The following is a 15382-nucleotide window of genomic DNA, read 5'->3' as shown; positions in this document are numbered from 1 at the left end:
GGTCATTAAACGGTAAAAATCCCCCTTTATAATAATAATATTACTTATATATATATATATTTGTATTTTTATAAAAGTAAACTAATATAGCGTTGAGCTTTGTTTAAAAAAGATTCCCTGTGGAACGAACCGGACTTACTAAAAACTACACTACTGTACGATTAGGTACACTGCCTATAAGTGTTGTAGCAAGGTTTAAGTATATCCGTTCTCTAAATAAATAAATATCTTGTGTAAAATTGTATCGTATTTAATAGTATTTCCTGCTAAAATTTAATAACTATTTTATATACCCCTCGCGAAACATCAGCAACCGGTCCCCCGGTTCCATCGAAAGTGGGAGGATTGTACTTCATGAAGTTTTTGTAGGAGCAACCTTCGTTTGAATTACCAGCCCCATGATTGTTGTTGTTGGAAAAGTGATCGGCCACGCCCGCACCCACGGCGGTGGTTATCATTCGTTGAAGAGCTTGTTCTAGAGTTTCGAGAGGAGTATTGTGTTGACCTTGGTGAGCCATTGTTCCTTCATGACATAAGAATGTCGTTGATTAGTATTCTTAACAATACTAATCGTGATACGGAATAACGATGAAGATAAAATTTTCCTTGACTCGCCTTAAAGTATTTATGTCGTAATGTCGGAACGTTCATATGAGTCACCGTAATATAATCCCGGCAATTATATTACCCTGATTCATATGTGCATTCGACATTATTCTATAAAGTCAAGGTGGCGTCAATCAAATTAAACAACGAAAGATTTAGATGAAGCGAGAGTTAGTTATCAGTAGAAACGTTCGAGTATAAATGCACAAATAGTCAAGAAATTCTTACTTCAAGTCTATATGCCGGTTGTAGTCTAGATTCACTAATGTACCCTATGACTCGGGGTTGACACCAATGAACTCTAAATCCCTACAACCAATGCTCTGATGCCACTTGTAGCGACCCCGACAAATCGTCAATTGACGGCGTCGACTACTTAGGTCATGTTGCGTGGTCATAGGTCTTTAACGTGACGTTTGACCAAAGATATGTCGCATTCCTTTCAAAAATAAAGATTGTTTCAAAGTTTACAAGAATTGTTCATCCAGAAGTTACGTTACAAAGTTATAGTTACATGTGAAACCTATGCGACACAGTTTTAAAGAAAGTCAAAAGACGCTCCATGAAATGCATGTATACTCGACATCCAATGCAAGTATCAAATAATGAGCGGAAGCATGTTTCACATAGCGTTCAAAGACCTGAGAAAAACATAGAAATCTGTCAACGAAAACGTTGGTGAAATCATAGGTTTAAGTAAGTAAGTGAGTAAAAGTAAGTCGAACCACAAGATTTGCAACATTGATAAAATAGTAGTACATTCTAAAAGTTAATATTCACGAGCACCCAATTATCAAGGCTTAACATTCCGTCCGTTGAACCCCATTAATAGTGCTAGAACAACACTGTTTCTCGAAAATATATTTCATCTGTGGACGGTAGCGAACCGTCCGAGATGAGGGTTTGTCAAACCCATATGGCCATACAACATAAGTTCACGCCTACACTTACACACTGCAAGAGTAACTAATGATAATTGAATTGAGGATTTTGTTCTAAAATCGTATGTAGAATGTTTGTTTTCCTCTACTTGTGTTCACTTAGTTAAAAAGAAATGTTTATGTTTTCTCATCCCAAATGTAAGTTCAAAGAGTAAAAGTGGGACTATGATCTCACCTTGAGTGCAAGAGTAATAAAGTACTTCCACAAGTAAATGCGTGCAAAGACAAAGCTAGTCTTGACCTAAACATATAGGTTGTATCAATAACGGTAAACACGATAGGTCAAAGATGTTCAATTAGTCCTATGGCTCGTTACGACTCGATTTTGAAGCATGTGAATCAAATTGTCAAGTTTCATGCAAGATACAAGTAAAGAATCATGTTAGAAAGATTGCATAATCATTTGGTTAAGTTTGACAAAAAGTCAAACTTTGGTCGGTCAAAGTCAACGAAAAAGTCAACACGTTCGGGTCGGGTCCCGAACTATTTTTCTGTAGTTTTTATTCATATATAAGCATGTTAGAACAAGTCTCATGTGAATCGGAGGTCCATAGCGTGCCAAACATTTTCCTTATTTTGACCAAGGAGGTCAGAGCCTGGACACGGCTTATGCCGCGCCGAGCCCCAAAATTGTCGCGCCGCGACAATACACGGGAGCTGGTACCTGGTCAATTTCAAATGTTCAAGTCTTGATCCAAAATTTGTTTTAGCACAAAATGCAAACCGTAAACATTTAGAAGGCGTATCTTATATCGTTAGAAAGCTCTTTTGGCAAGAAACACAACTAAACACGTTTCATCAAACAAAAACATCATTTCCAATAACCGATTTCTCGTCAAGTGATCATTTAAAGTCCATTTTCAAAGTTTCAAGCTCACAAAAATGCATTTTAAGTCTCGGGAATCCAATTCACAAATATGATATGCCGTTTTGAAGGTAATGAAACATACATTACAATTATACACTTACAATTAACATTTCATGGCATTCAAGCATCAAAAGTTCATCTCAAGAACTATCAAACCCTAATCAAGAATCACAAAATCATTAATCATGTTTTTGAAGTTTTACGAATCAACCTACACATCAAAATGAAGTTAGTGATACTAGTAACACAATTAAAACATGAACTTTAACAATTTAACAACATTTAATCTTCCAAAGTCAAAGATTAAGCAAACCCATTTTCAAGTGTTTAAACTAGTTGCTCAAATCAACAAATCGAACAAACAAAACATATATTCATGTTATACACGAGCCATAGACACTAATTAACACTTTTATAATTCAAAAACATCAAGAACACAAAATCTAGTGATTTTAGAAAGTTACCCAAATAAGATGAAATTGGTATCAAGTTGTAGAGGATGAAGAGAGGATTCCAAATATGTAATTTATTTTGATGTTAGCTTCCAAATCCGAATTTAGATGATGAATCAATGGTTTAGGTGTTTGAGAGCATAAAAGGGAAGAAAGAAAAAAAAGAGGAAGGAGGTGATGAAATGAAGTGTGTGGTGGTGAGGAGTTACTACTTGGTCAAGTTTGCCCGAGTGGCAAGATTAGTCCCTCAAGTTTGTAGTCGGGTGCGGGAATTAACCAAACGAATTATTTTGAATTACCCGGGAGTGCGGGAGACGTTATAATCCCATAACGAAAATATTAAGGATGTTAGTTAACGGAGGATACGAATCTAGATACGAAGGACATTATTAAAAATAAAAAGACGGGCGTTAAAATAATTTAACGAAAAAATGCGGGATGTTACAATCACTAACCCATCGACCCGACCTTTTACTCCATAAACCTTGGCGAAAAAAGAACCACCATCATCATACAAGTGATGCGTACGATTGCATGATAACTTTTAGAACCATTACCCGAATTCCAATGTGATCAACTTTTCGAGATACATACACATACCCATGAGTTCATCGCGACAAAATAAGTCATCTGGCCTCGATACATGTTGCAAGACAAATCCCTAGCACGTCATTTTAAAACAACTGGAAAATTCTGGCGGAAGCACATCTCGCGATCGCGACCATAGGTCTCGCGATCGCGTTCCCACCACCTTCAGCAACATCAATTTTCTTGCTTTTAATTTTCCATCATGCCCGATCTTCAAACGTTGAAGCTCGGATACCACTTGTTGAAACCAATATTACTTTTTCATATTCCTTTTGATTCTTAGACTCAAAGATAACTTTGTTGTTTCCTGCAACCTCTCGGAATCTCTAGCCATCAGTAAATCTATCGTTGTGAATCACATTAATCTTTGAAGCAACATTTAATTGTGTAGCATTAGGATGTGTTGGTTTATTCAGATTGTTGTGATTACCATTGTAATCTTTGATCCTCTCAGTGCCACATATGCTCTAAACCAATTACCTTTAACATAGATCGAGTTTATTTTTTTTTTTTAGGAGAAAACCAATATCTGGTACATCTACAAACCTAGAGAAACCAATATTTTTCCCGTTATTTAAACTCTTTTAATGGGGGATGAAAATATCATTAAGCGTGTCATACCGCTTGAGGAAGACCCATAAATTATTTTCATCACATTGGTCCGGGAAATTGTGAAACATTATCGACGTGATGTTCCCGTCTGAATTGTTGGGAGTATTGTGTTGTTTGAAAGTATTTTGTGCAAGCAAAGCATTACCTATGATGTTTTGTTTGTCGAACTATTAACAGTTGTAGTTTGATCGACTTTGCTGTGTCGCCTAGTTAACTCTAGCACGTTCTTTCAATCTCTCCATATTTGAACCATTCATTCTTCTTTTCCCCAACATGAACCAAATTTCCATCATTAAATGATTTATATTAGTTGAATCTCGAGTGATATACGAATAGTGGAATGTTATTTGGGAAAGATGTAGGGCTTCTGATGTGTTTGTTTAGTTTTAATGGATGCCGGCGATATTGGATTGGGTGGGGGGAAGGGTAGGGTTTGAGAGAGAAATATAGAATCATTGTGTCCAATACCCTTAATTCTCTACGAAATTCTACCAAATATAATTAGTTCGCTAAATTTAACATAGAAAATTGAACAATTTAATTCAAATTTATACACCCTAATAGCTTCACTAAATTATATAGATAATGCTATTGTGGTTATACCATTTGATACAACATAATCAAATATTTTTAGTATCATGATCTGATATGTTTACAATCAAATTTTCTTCACCGTATTAATTTTTCTTACCTATTGCATCACATAGAAACTCAATTCGTTTAATAGCGTTCATAATTTATTGTTTTGTATAATCATCTGACTAGCTTAAAGCCCATGACTTCGCGGGGTTTTTTTAAGTGTATGTTTGTGAATAAATATTTTGAAGTGAAAGTACAGTATATAGTATTTGAATGATTGGTAGTAAAGAATAAAAGATATAAACTCTTTGAATATCGATTTTTATAAAACAAAACAATTTAAATTGCAAATATTATTAACACAAAGTTTTTCTTTTCTCTTATACTATAGGGCTTGTTTCCCAGAGGTTATTCCAAGATTGCAATCTCTTAATGTGTAGATGAATTGTAAAGATAGCAAACACCTTTTGCTTAAATAAAAATATCTTTTGGATGTCATTAAACGTAAGAGCGCGTAATTTATCTGCCTGCAATGTTAAAGAAAAACAATGCATTAGGGAAAAAATATTAATACGTGTACTTTTTCAAGTGATGTAATAAGACGTCACATGAGGTTTGAAGGTGGAAACATATATTAATTACCTCGGCTAAATAGTTTTGCATAGTATATAATTTTCCAATCTGTTGAAACATATTATTTTGATAATTGGACATAGTTGCATTGTCGCCTTCATTAATAAAGGACTTTCCAACAAATGTTTCAGATAGAGTTTTTTTTTCAATGCCTTAACTTTATTTGTAATTATGTCCTGTTTTTTAATTGTTTCTTCTTTAAGTAAGTCAATGCGTTCTGGTTGATCTTTGTACAATTCGACGTGGTTCAATAGGAGCTGCAAAGCGGAAACATATGAAAAGTTTCAATAATCATAATTGTTTATTATTAAATGTCAACAAAGAATATCTATTCTGAGAATAAATAATATGCTATATTGAGGTATACTAAATACATTTAATCATTAATAAGTAATACCGTTATAATATCAGAGGATCGAATTCCACCAATCCACATAACACAAGTTAGAGTTTGAGGCATCTAATAATAGACATTACACATTTTGTTGCTGATGTTTTCCTATATCGTAATAGCTCATCGTAACGTTCATTAAACTGTTTGATTATCGGTTCAATGTGTGCATCCGAATTGTTTGACGAAATCTATCTTTGTAGTGTCTTAATAAGGTTGTCAAATGTTGAGCCCAATCCTTATAATATCTACTAAAGTTTGTAATGTCTACAATGAAAACTAAATAATTAGATAATGTGATGAAAAATATAACTATAGGTATTTAAATAGATCTGTAATTTTACTAAAATTAGTTGTTGGTATATAAAATGACTTGACGTAGAATCCAAGCTACTGTTTGTCTGCAGTATTTGTATATTTTTATAATTAGTGTCACATGTGTAGTGTTTGTATTGAATTAAGTATAAAAAATAGGTACACAACATAGGTAGTTCAGTTTCAAAATCATACCTTAATTTCTGATTGAATTAATAATGTAATCTTTTCTTCTTGTTTTTGTAACTTTCGTTCCAAGTCATTTACATAAGCCTATAAACATATAAAATTAAGTTTAAAAATCTTTGAATATATGAAATAGATATAAACATATAAAATTAAGTTTAAAAATCTTTGAATATATGAAATAGATAATTGGAAATGTTTTGGAATGTATATTGTATTTAAATGAGAAACCTTTTTTCGATCTCTGGCTTTTTTTTGGCAGACTCGACGTTTTTAGCCTTTTTAATTCCTAACTAAATAAGATAAAAGGACAGTTAATAGAAAATGAATACAATAACTTTCGATTAGATAGTAAAAAGTTATTTTTTTTTTAATTACCTTTTCAGCTGCATCATGTATCTCTTCTACTCTAGTGTCTGAATGTGATTGCTGATCATTTGGAATAAATTGAATAATTTTTGTTTGCTTCCTCATTTGATCTGATACCATTGTGTTTGCCTGCAACTGTTTTAGTTTGATACAACCACAAAAGCAACAACTTATGAAGATCTATATAGTAAATAGCATGATTGTTTTATAACTATGATCAAGATTTCGTAAACATATTTGGACAGCGATGTTCAATCTACAACAGAATTGTAGGGTCAAGTACAAATGATCATACTATGTAACCACATTCACAAACATCCAGTTTTTTTTCTCGATTCTTGGGGACCACTCTACCTAGAATTATGCACTAACTGCTTAGCAGTAACAATAAAAGAGTCATCAAATTAAAACTAACAACAATACATTGAAACATAAACATGGAAATGGAATAAAATGGAACTAAATGTAACAAACACCAAAGCTATTTAGTACTCGGTGAAGTTGGTTTTGGGCATTTTACCAAACTTTACTACTTTCCAACTTTACTACTTTCCATCAGAGTTTCAAGTTTGTATCTTTTGAATTTTTATGTTATGAACTGCAGTAGGATTATAAGACTTAATTCTTTTAGGAAATAAAGGTGCTCAAAATTATATTTGACCAGAATCTCCATATTTGTAGCATTTATATTATGAAAAAATAAAAAAGATATGCTAATATGGGAATTAAATTTTTATACATTTAATGATGAATTCAAAAGATTAGATCACATATAGTATACTATACAAAATTAAAAGATTACTATATTATTGTCTTAGATAACGTGATAATTGTTTACATTTAGGATTGCATTTAACATTATCCCATAATTAAAATGTTTACCATTTAATTAGTTGTCTATTTAAAGACTCACAATACACATTATTTTATCATTCATAATATTTTTCAACCACTAATAAACAAAATTCTCTAATCAATGGCTAATGTTGGAGGCATTATACCACTCATTGTGTCATTCGACGTGTATTACGGATGTGAATTCTGTAATGATATGAAAGTTTACGATCATACGCATTGTTCGAAACTATCATTCAAAGGAATTGGTGTGCGTAAATTTCTTCTTCAAGACTGTAAAGGCTTTTTGAAAGAAAAGGTTCCATATGAACATACAGACATGTTGTATTATAAGGATGACTATGATCCACAATTGTCCGCAACATATCTCAGTACTGACGCACGGTGGTATGGTATAAAAGAAACGTTGAATGGGACTTGTAAGCGTATTTCTCTTTATTTGATTTATGATGATGACGATAGTATCGCTTGGAGTTATGTCTATGAAAGTGAGCTAAATGAAAAAGATCAACCAACTGGGACTTTTTATGATACTGATGGCCGTTATTTTGAAGATTCTGACTAAATTATTGTCTTTGTTATATATATATATATATATATATATATATATATATATATATATATATATATATATATATATATATATATATATATATATATATATATATATATATATATATATATATATATATATATATATTAAGTTTAATTATTATACAACAATAACGACAAAACCCAATACCAGATAGGTGGTGTATGGAGGAGATGAGATGTAGACAATAATTCCTCTAATCGAGACTAAAGACATGTCATTTCTCCACCCAGAGTGAAAAACACTCTCAAAAGTAGAGAAAGTCAACCCTCTGTCTATTCGACGGATAGGGAGATTGCTTCCGAGTGGACCTCCGGCCAAAAAGTAAAAAAAAAAAAACAAAACAAAACAAAAAAAAAGCATTAAAGAGATGGAGATCAAATTTCCACTTCTACCGTGAAAAATATGGAGATACAAAAAAAAAAACACACAAAGACGCCATGGAAATGGTAAGATCAAATTTCCATGGGTTTAACGTCTGACTAATTCAATTTGGGCTCTAAGCGGCAGTGAAGACGACAATGAATCGACGCTTGCTGTTGCCTCAATCAGTAGAGCCAAAGGTATTGAAGGCAGAACTCGAAAGGAATGTCAGGTGGCCGTTGTTGCGCAAGCAAAGAGCCCACCACCCATGACAAAACCAAAGCCCACTCATGCACCTTTACGGTAGACATCCCCAAAAGCACCCAGCTAAATGAAAACTAACCATGCTCGGGAGCAAAGAAGGTCGTCATCCACCATAATGGCCCCAAGATGCACTGAACAACGCGAGGCCCCTAATCGTATAAACATACATACCTACATACATACATACAACCATGCATACATAACATACATACAATCATGCATACATAACATACATACCTACATAAGCCTACATACATACGTGCATGCATATATCCATAAATGCATACCTACATCCATACATACATACATACATACATACATAGCAACATAAGCATACATACCTACGTGCATATATATTTACAAATATACATACATACGTCCTTCCCTACATATATACATACCTACATAAGCATGCATACATACAGCCTACAAACATACGTACATGCATACATATATACCCACCCCACAAACGAACAAAAACACATATACATACATACATACAAAAACAAACTAGCCTACATAAACATGCATACATAAATAACACATACTGCATACATCATACATGCCTGCACAAACATACAAAACACATACCAAGAAGTTGTCGGGGTAAAAGCGAACGCAAGAATTACATAAATCACTCCACATGAAGATGCATCCATGCATAAAACGTACGTACATAGAATCCTTAAAAGAAGATACATAGGTATACTACACATTAGGAGAGACATGTAAAACATACAAAATATCTATAGATCCTACTCCTATATTTTTTTTCTAATCCTACTATCTTAATATTATAAAAATAAAATTCTACTCAATAATTTTAATTCTACTCCTCCAGAGGTGCTATCAGAAGTCATGTCCTCGGTTAAAAGAAGCTCCTTCATGTCAAGTTTTAATCTATCCTCCAACCTGCGTCTGGGTCTACCTCTTCTCCTTACGCCACTAACAGTGAGAGCCTCCACTCTCCTTACTGGGGCTATAAGCGGGCGCCTCCTAACATGCCCAAATTATCTAAGCCTGCCTTCCCCAAGCTTGTTGATGATGCTCCCCACTTCTAAATTCTCCCTACAAACTCTGTTCGGTATCATATCTAGCATGGTCTTACCACTCATCCACCTAAGCATCTTCATTTCGGCCACCTCCATCCTCCTCTCGCGAGCCTTCGTCATTGGCCAACACTCAGAACAATACATCATGGCTGGTCTGATTGCCACCTTAAAGAATTTGCCTTTCAACTTAAAGGGTATTTTCTTATCACATAAAACCCCCTTCGTCGCTCTCCACTTCAACCATCCTAATTTTATACGGTGAGTTACATCCTCATCGACCCTTCTTGATTTTTGAAGCATCGAGCCTAAGTATCTAAAGGACTCCTGCAGTGGTAAGATCTGGTCCCCAATTCGAATATTCACCATATTGTTGTCTTCTTCCTCGATCGTCTCGAAATCACATCTAAGGTATTCCAATTTAAGTCTGCTAATCCGTAGTCCATTTTGCTCTAAGGCGGTCCTCCATTGCTCAAGTGTTATGTTTTGCTCATCCTGGGAATCCGAAACTACTACAATATCGTCGGCAAATATTAAGCACCATGTGATGCTCTCCTCTATCCTTTGAGACAACTCGTCTAGGATCAAAGCGAAAAGGTATGGGCTAAGGTCAGATCCCTGATGTAAGCCTACTTCTACCGGGAAAAACTCTGTGTTTCCCACTATCTTTCGTACGCGAGTCTTTGCTCCTTCGTACATGTCTCTAATAGTTCTTATATATCTACTAGGGACACCCCTACCACTAAGGGTCTTCCATATCAACTCACGCGGGACACTGTCATGGGCATTTTTTAACTCTAAGAACGCCATGAATAGGTTCTTTTATTTTTCCCTATACTTTTCCATAAGACATCTGATAATGTGAATAGCCTCCATCGACGAGCATCCTGGCATGAAACTGAATTGGTTCTCTAAAACCTTTGTCTCGCATCGGAGCCTAGTTTCAATCACTCTCTCCCAAAGCTTCATCGTATGACTGAGTAACTTTATACCTCTATAGTTACTGCATATATGTGCATCCCTCTTGTTCTTGTAGATGGGAATGACCTCACTGAGTCTCCATTCCATTGGCATCTTTGTGCTTCTAAATGTCGTGTTGAAAACATTTGTCAACCATCTAACTCTGTCATCGCCTAAGCACCGCCACGCCTCTATAGGAATCTGGTCTGGTCCTACTGCTTTGTTGCTCAGGATCTTACGTAGAGCCGATCTAACTTCCTTCTGGTTGATTCTCGTGCAGAAATAGTTGTTTTGATAATGGAGTACCTCTCGTACTTCACTGTTTAACTCGGGTATATCCTCACCGAAAAGCGATGAGAAATACTCTTCCCATCTTTTTCTAATATCATCTTCTCTCACTATACTATGACCCGCCTCATCTTTGATATATATGATGTTTTCTAGATCCCTTCTTCTTCACTCCCTAGCTTTGGCTATCCTATATATTTCATTTTCCCCCTCTTTAGAGTCTAGTTTCCTATATAAATTTTCATAAGCTTTATCTTTTGCTAGTGCTACGGCCCTTTTTGCTTCTCTCTTAGCTTCTTTGTATCTTTCTTCTACCCTAGTTCGCTCAACAAGTGTCCCCTCTTGCCTGTTTGAAGGAGAATTTCGTTTGGACCTCGCAACTGCCACCCCTTGGGCCTCTTTGGCCACATCTACAATGGTGGACGCCAAGCGGTTTCACATCTGGTCTGCGTCGATAAGGTCAACGTTTTCCACTTCTACACTCATTCTTTCAGCAACTATCGTACTAAAAGTTTCTGCTTTTACTCTTTTTAGGTTCTTATAAAAGATTCTAGGTTGTACAACCCTCACCCTCCTACTTACTCTTCACTGAGTGGCTAAATCCATGACCAACAATCTGTGTTGGGAGGAGCAAGTCAAGGCTGGGAGGACCTTACAGTCCCTACAATTCCTAAGGTCCCTTTTGCGGAGAAGCAAAAAGTCAATCTGGGTACTACGACCCCCGATATGAAAGGTGGCTAACTGAGCATCCCTCTTCTTGAAGAAAGAGTTTGTAACAACCAAATCATGGGCAATGGAAAACTCAATTACAGAGCACCCTTCCTCTTTTCTAACACCATACCCAAAGCTCTCATGGGCTCCCTCATAACCTTCTGCATCTGCTCCTATGTGTCCATTCAGATCGCCCCCTATAATCGGTCGATGGTCGGCTGGACACCCCCTCACCACGTCATCTAATAATTCCCAAAAGTTCTTCTTTTCCACGTCTCCTAAACCCGCGTGAGGTGCGTACACCCAAATGACCGTGAAAGTCTCCTCATTAATAATGATACAAACCGACATAATCCTATCGCTAAACCTACCCACATCAACGACATGATCCTTATGCGGTTTTCCTATAATGATTCCTACCCCATTTCGTGCTATCCTAGAACCTGAGTACCACAACTTGTAATCATTAATCTCTATCGCCTCTGAACCCTTCCATCTAGTCTCTTGCACACACGCTATGTCTACGTTACGCTTAAGAAAGATCTCTGCAAGCTCATACTGTTTGCCAGATAAGGTTCCGATGTTCCAACTACCCACTCTAATCCTACCCGGAGCAGCAACCCTATTACCCCCCCCCCCCCTAACCCCTCTAGTCCTACCCACCCCTAAACTAGGAGGACATGACCTCAAGTGACCATAAGTACTAGTAGTGTCTATATTAACCTATAAGTAAAACAGGCAAACTAAAACAAATATAAAAAAAAATCAATAAAAATAACAAGCACTAAGTGGAGTCAAAAGGGATATAACGGCTTTACAATATATATATATATATATATATATATATATATATATATATATATATATATATATATATATATATATATATATATATATATATACTACTAGATTTAAGAGCCCGTGCGTTGCACGACAACTCTATAAAATAGTATTCGAAAATGTTCATATTGAGACTGATTAAGTGTATGATATAGTCAGGGCCGTCCCGTCAATTCTAATTTTTCATATGGGCCCTGTTCAATTAACAAAAAATAGGACTTTTGGTGTACAAAAGTTTTAAATTTATTTATGAATACGTTCAGTAAACACTAAAAATTTTGGTTAAGTACTAGTATGATAGGCCCCTTTGAATTATGGGTCATGTGCGAGCGCACGTATTGCACGCCCTCAAATTCGCCCCTGGATACAGTTACAATGCATGTAAGATGTCATACATGAAATACAATTACATAAACATGGTAAAAAAAACTAGAGATAAACTTCATGTCTGCAATTGTATGGTATCTGTATTAGGTTATACAAACCTAAAGGTTACTTACTTTGGGTACACTCCTCTTAACTTGAAAACCATTGTTGACGTCCCCACATCATTTGAGCATACGAACCAATAACCTTGTTACCGGACTTTGACCTACAATGTTTGCATCCAAAAGTGAACCATCCTATATAAGAGAACTAGTTAAAGACTCGCGATTTCGCGGGATTTTTAAAAGGTGAAATCATTTATTAATACCATATTATATTGTATTTGTTATTTTGCTTTGAATTTGGTTATCCAAATAATCTAACAATAGAAGATGATCAATATGAAGTTGATGTTTCCATAAGAATACTTTTGTAACATATTTATATTGACAATTTTTTTAATATACAGAAGACAAAGATTATACAAACATAAAATCATACATATTAAGTGTTTAATTGCAACTCGTGTTTAATGATAAGATCTGCAGCATATAAAAATGACCATCATTCATCGATTGACATATCATAAAATTCAATTACATGCCAAGCTATTCAATGGTTACTAAGCTACTATAAGCTATATCTAAAAGTGTTTAATAATTACATGTCTAAGCATCAAAATAAAAAGATATTAAATCCATAGATACATCATTCAACATATTCATTAACACTTCTGCCCAAACTAACGGTATACATGCAGAATCAAAAGACTTTGATACCGAAACAAACTGTTACAACGGGTGAGTTCCATCTAAGACCATGATGAACCTGCTTTCGTCACGCAGGAACGCAATCAAACACTTGTCGTCCGGAACATACCCATTTACAGTTAAGAACTTTAGCCACCCTTTAGGAACGTACTTTTTTTTTATCTTTTTTCTCGCTTCAAACCCCATATATGAGTTTTGTTGTTCAGATCGAAACACTCATAGTCACAATTACTTTGTACACTCATAGTCACAATTACTTTGTAGTTCAGGCAGTTTTTGAAGCTCTTCCGGCAGCCGCTAAATCACATTCATATTTTAATCGTTAAACAGTTCATAAACATTTGTCAATAACATGTTTAAAAAAAGAAATTCTCAAATGTACTTATGAATGTGATATATCAATGGTAAAATCATATTTGGTAAAGTATATTTTGTATGAAAATAAAATTAACTCACCCAACGTAAACTCTATACATTAAATCCTAAACCCTAAACACGTAATTTGTATTCTGTTTCATTTTATAATATTACAACTGTTTTCTAGGATAAAAATGTGCTGCAAAGAATAGATTATATAGGTATTTTTGCATCTGTCTACTTCTATAGCAAACTTATATGTAATACACAACAATCTCTCTTTATTATAATCATATTAGTGAGCATAACATAGATATATGAGGCCCAATAGCGAAGAGATGGTCAAAGTGATTATTACAATTAACATCAGCAACTCAACTAAGAATCAAAACTTACCGCTATACATAGCACACAATACCAATCCGATCAAAACTTATAGATGAATCTTGATTATTTCTCAGAACATGACCCATTGTAGGATGCCTTCTAGCTGGGGTGTGAGACAAAGAGTAGCAGCTAAAGTCATTCTAAGATGCTTTTCATCTTCAATTAGTCTATGTTTAGATACTCAACAAATGTAAAATATATATCTAAATAATAAATAATGTGGAAAACTTTTCAAATGGAAAAGTTATCAAACATACATGTAAGTCTTATTGATGTGGTCTCCTGAAAAGTGAAATGTAACCAATTAAGCCAGATGCAGTTGATGCTTATTAAGAAAAGCTACCAGTCACCTAACCTGCCCATCTTGCTACCTATAGTTATTAGCGAGATTCGACTGATTTTTCCTATATATATGTTAACATCAGTAAATTTTGATTGATTGTACATGCTACTGATTTAAAGAATGTGTTATGCTTACACATCGAGTAACCACATCGATCCCTACATTGCTGTTTTCTATATTGTGATCAGCACGAAGTTGAGAAATTAACTCATCACTTAGTTTCTAATCCAACATTGAAAATTATAGTTGTTAGGAGTTCAATCAACGCCCGTGAGAAAGTTATCCAACCACCGAACAAGCGACTCTGAAATCTCTCCACAACACTAATCTTTATGCTGCTATTTGAGAAAGATATTTAAAAAATAAGTATAATACAACGTAAGAATTGTTCGTTCACTATAAATGAAACACAAAAAACAAAATATTAACTTTGTATCTAGACTTCCCATACTGTAGAGAAGATATAAAACATGGTTCACATTGATAACCCAAATTAGGTTATGGCTTTTTATCTAATATGGGTTGATTGGAGAAGCTTTAATCTTAAATTAGTTTAATGGGTCAATTGGAACATAAGGGTAAAAAACAGGAATCAAATGGGTCAAAAGATAACCCAAATTGTACTTTAACTTACAGCTTCATCAACATATCTCGCTCCCTAAACACTAAACACCAAACCCTAAACCTAAACCCTAAA

The 15382-nt window shown here is 34.7% G+C and overlaps 1 protein-coding gene across 1 annotated transcript; it reads right to left on the bottom strand.

The window, feature by feature from the left end:
• Positions 1–10485: 10485 nt before the first annotated feature.
• LOC139901249 (uncharacterized) lies at positions 10486–13784 on the bottom strand. Its single transcript, XM_071883975.1, has 4 exons — positions 13657–13784; positions 12753–12822; positions 11568–12345; positions 10486–11042 (listed from the first exon to the last, which is right to left on the bottom strand). The coding sequence occupies exons 1-4, from the start codon at positions 13782–13784 to the stop codon at positions 10486–10488; spliced, it is 1533 nt and encodes a 510-aa protein (XP_071740076.1).
• Positions 13785–15382: the final 1598 nt, after the last annotated feature.

This window comes from Rutidosis leptorrhynchoides, chromosome 3 (genome assembly GCF_046630445.1).
Source record: "Rutidosis leptorrhynchoides isolate AG116_Rl617_1_P2 chromosome 3, CSIRO_AGI_Rlap_v1, whole genome shotgun sequence".
Taxonomy (NCBI): Eukaryota; Viridiplantae; Streptophyta; class Magnoliopsida; order Asterales; family Asteraceae; genus Rutidosis; species Rutidosis leptorrhynchoides.
Note: the sequence above shows the minus strand (reverse complement) of the source record. Positions and strands in the feature narration are given on the sequence as shown.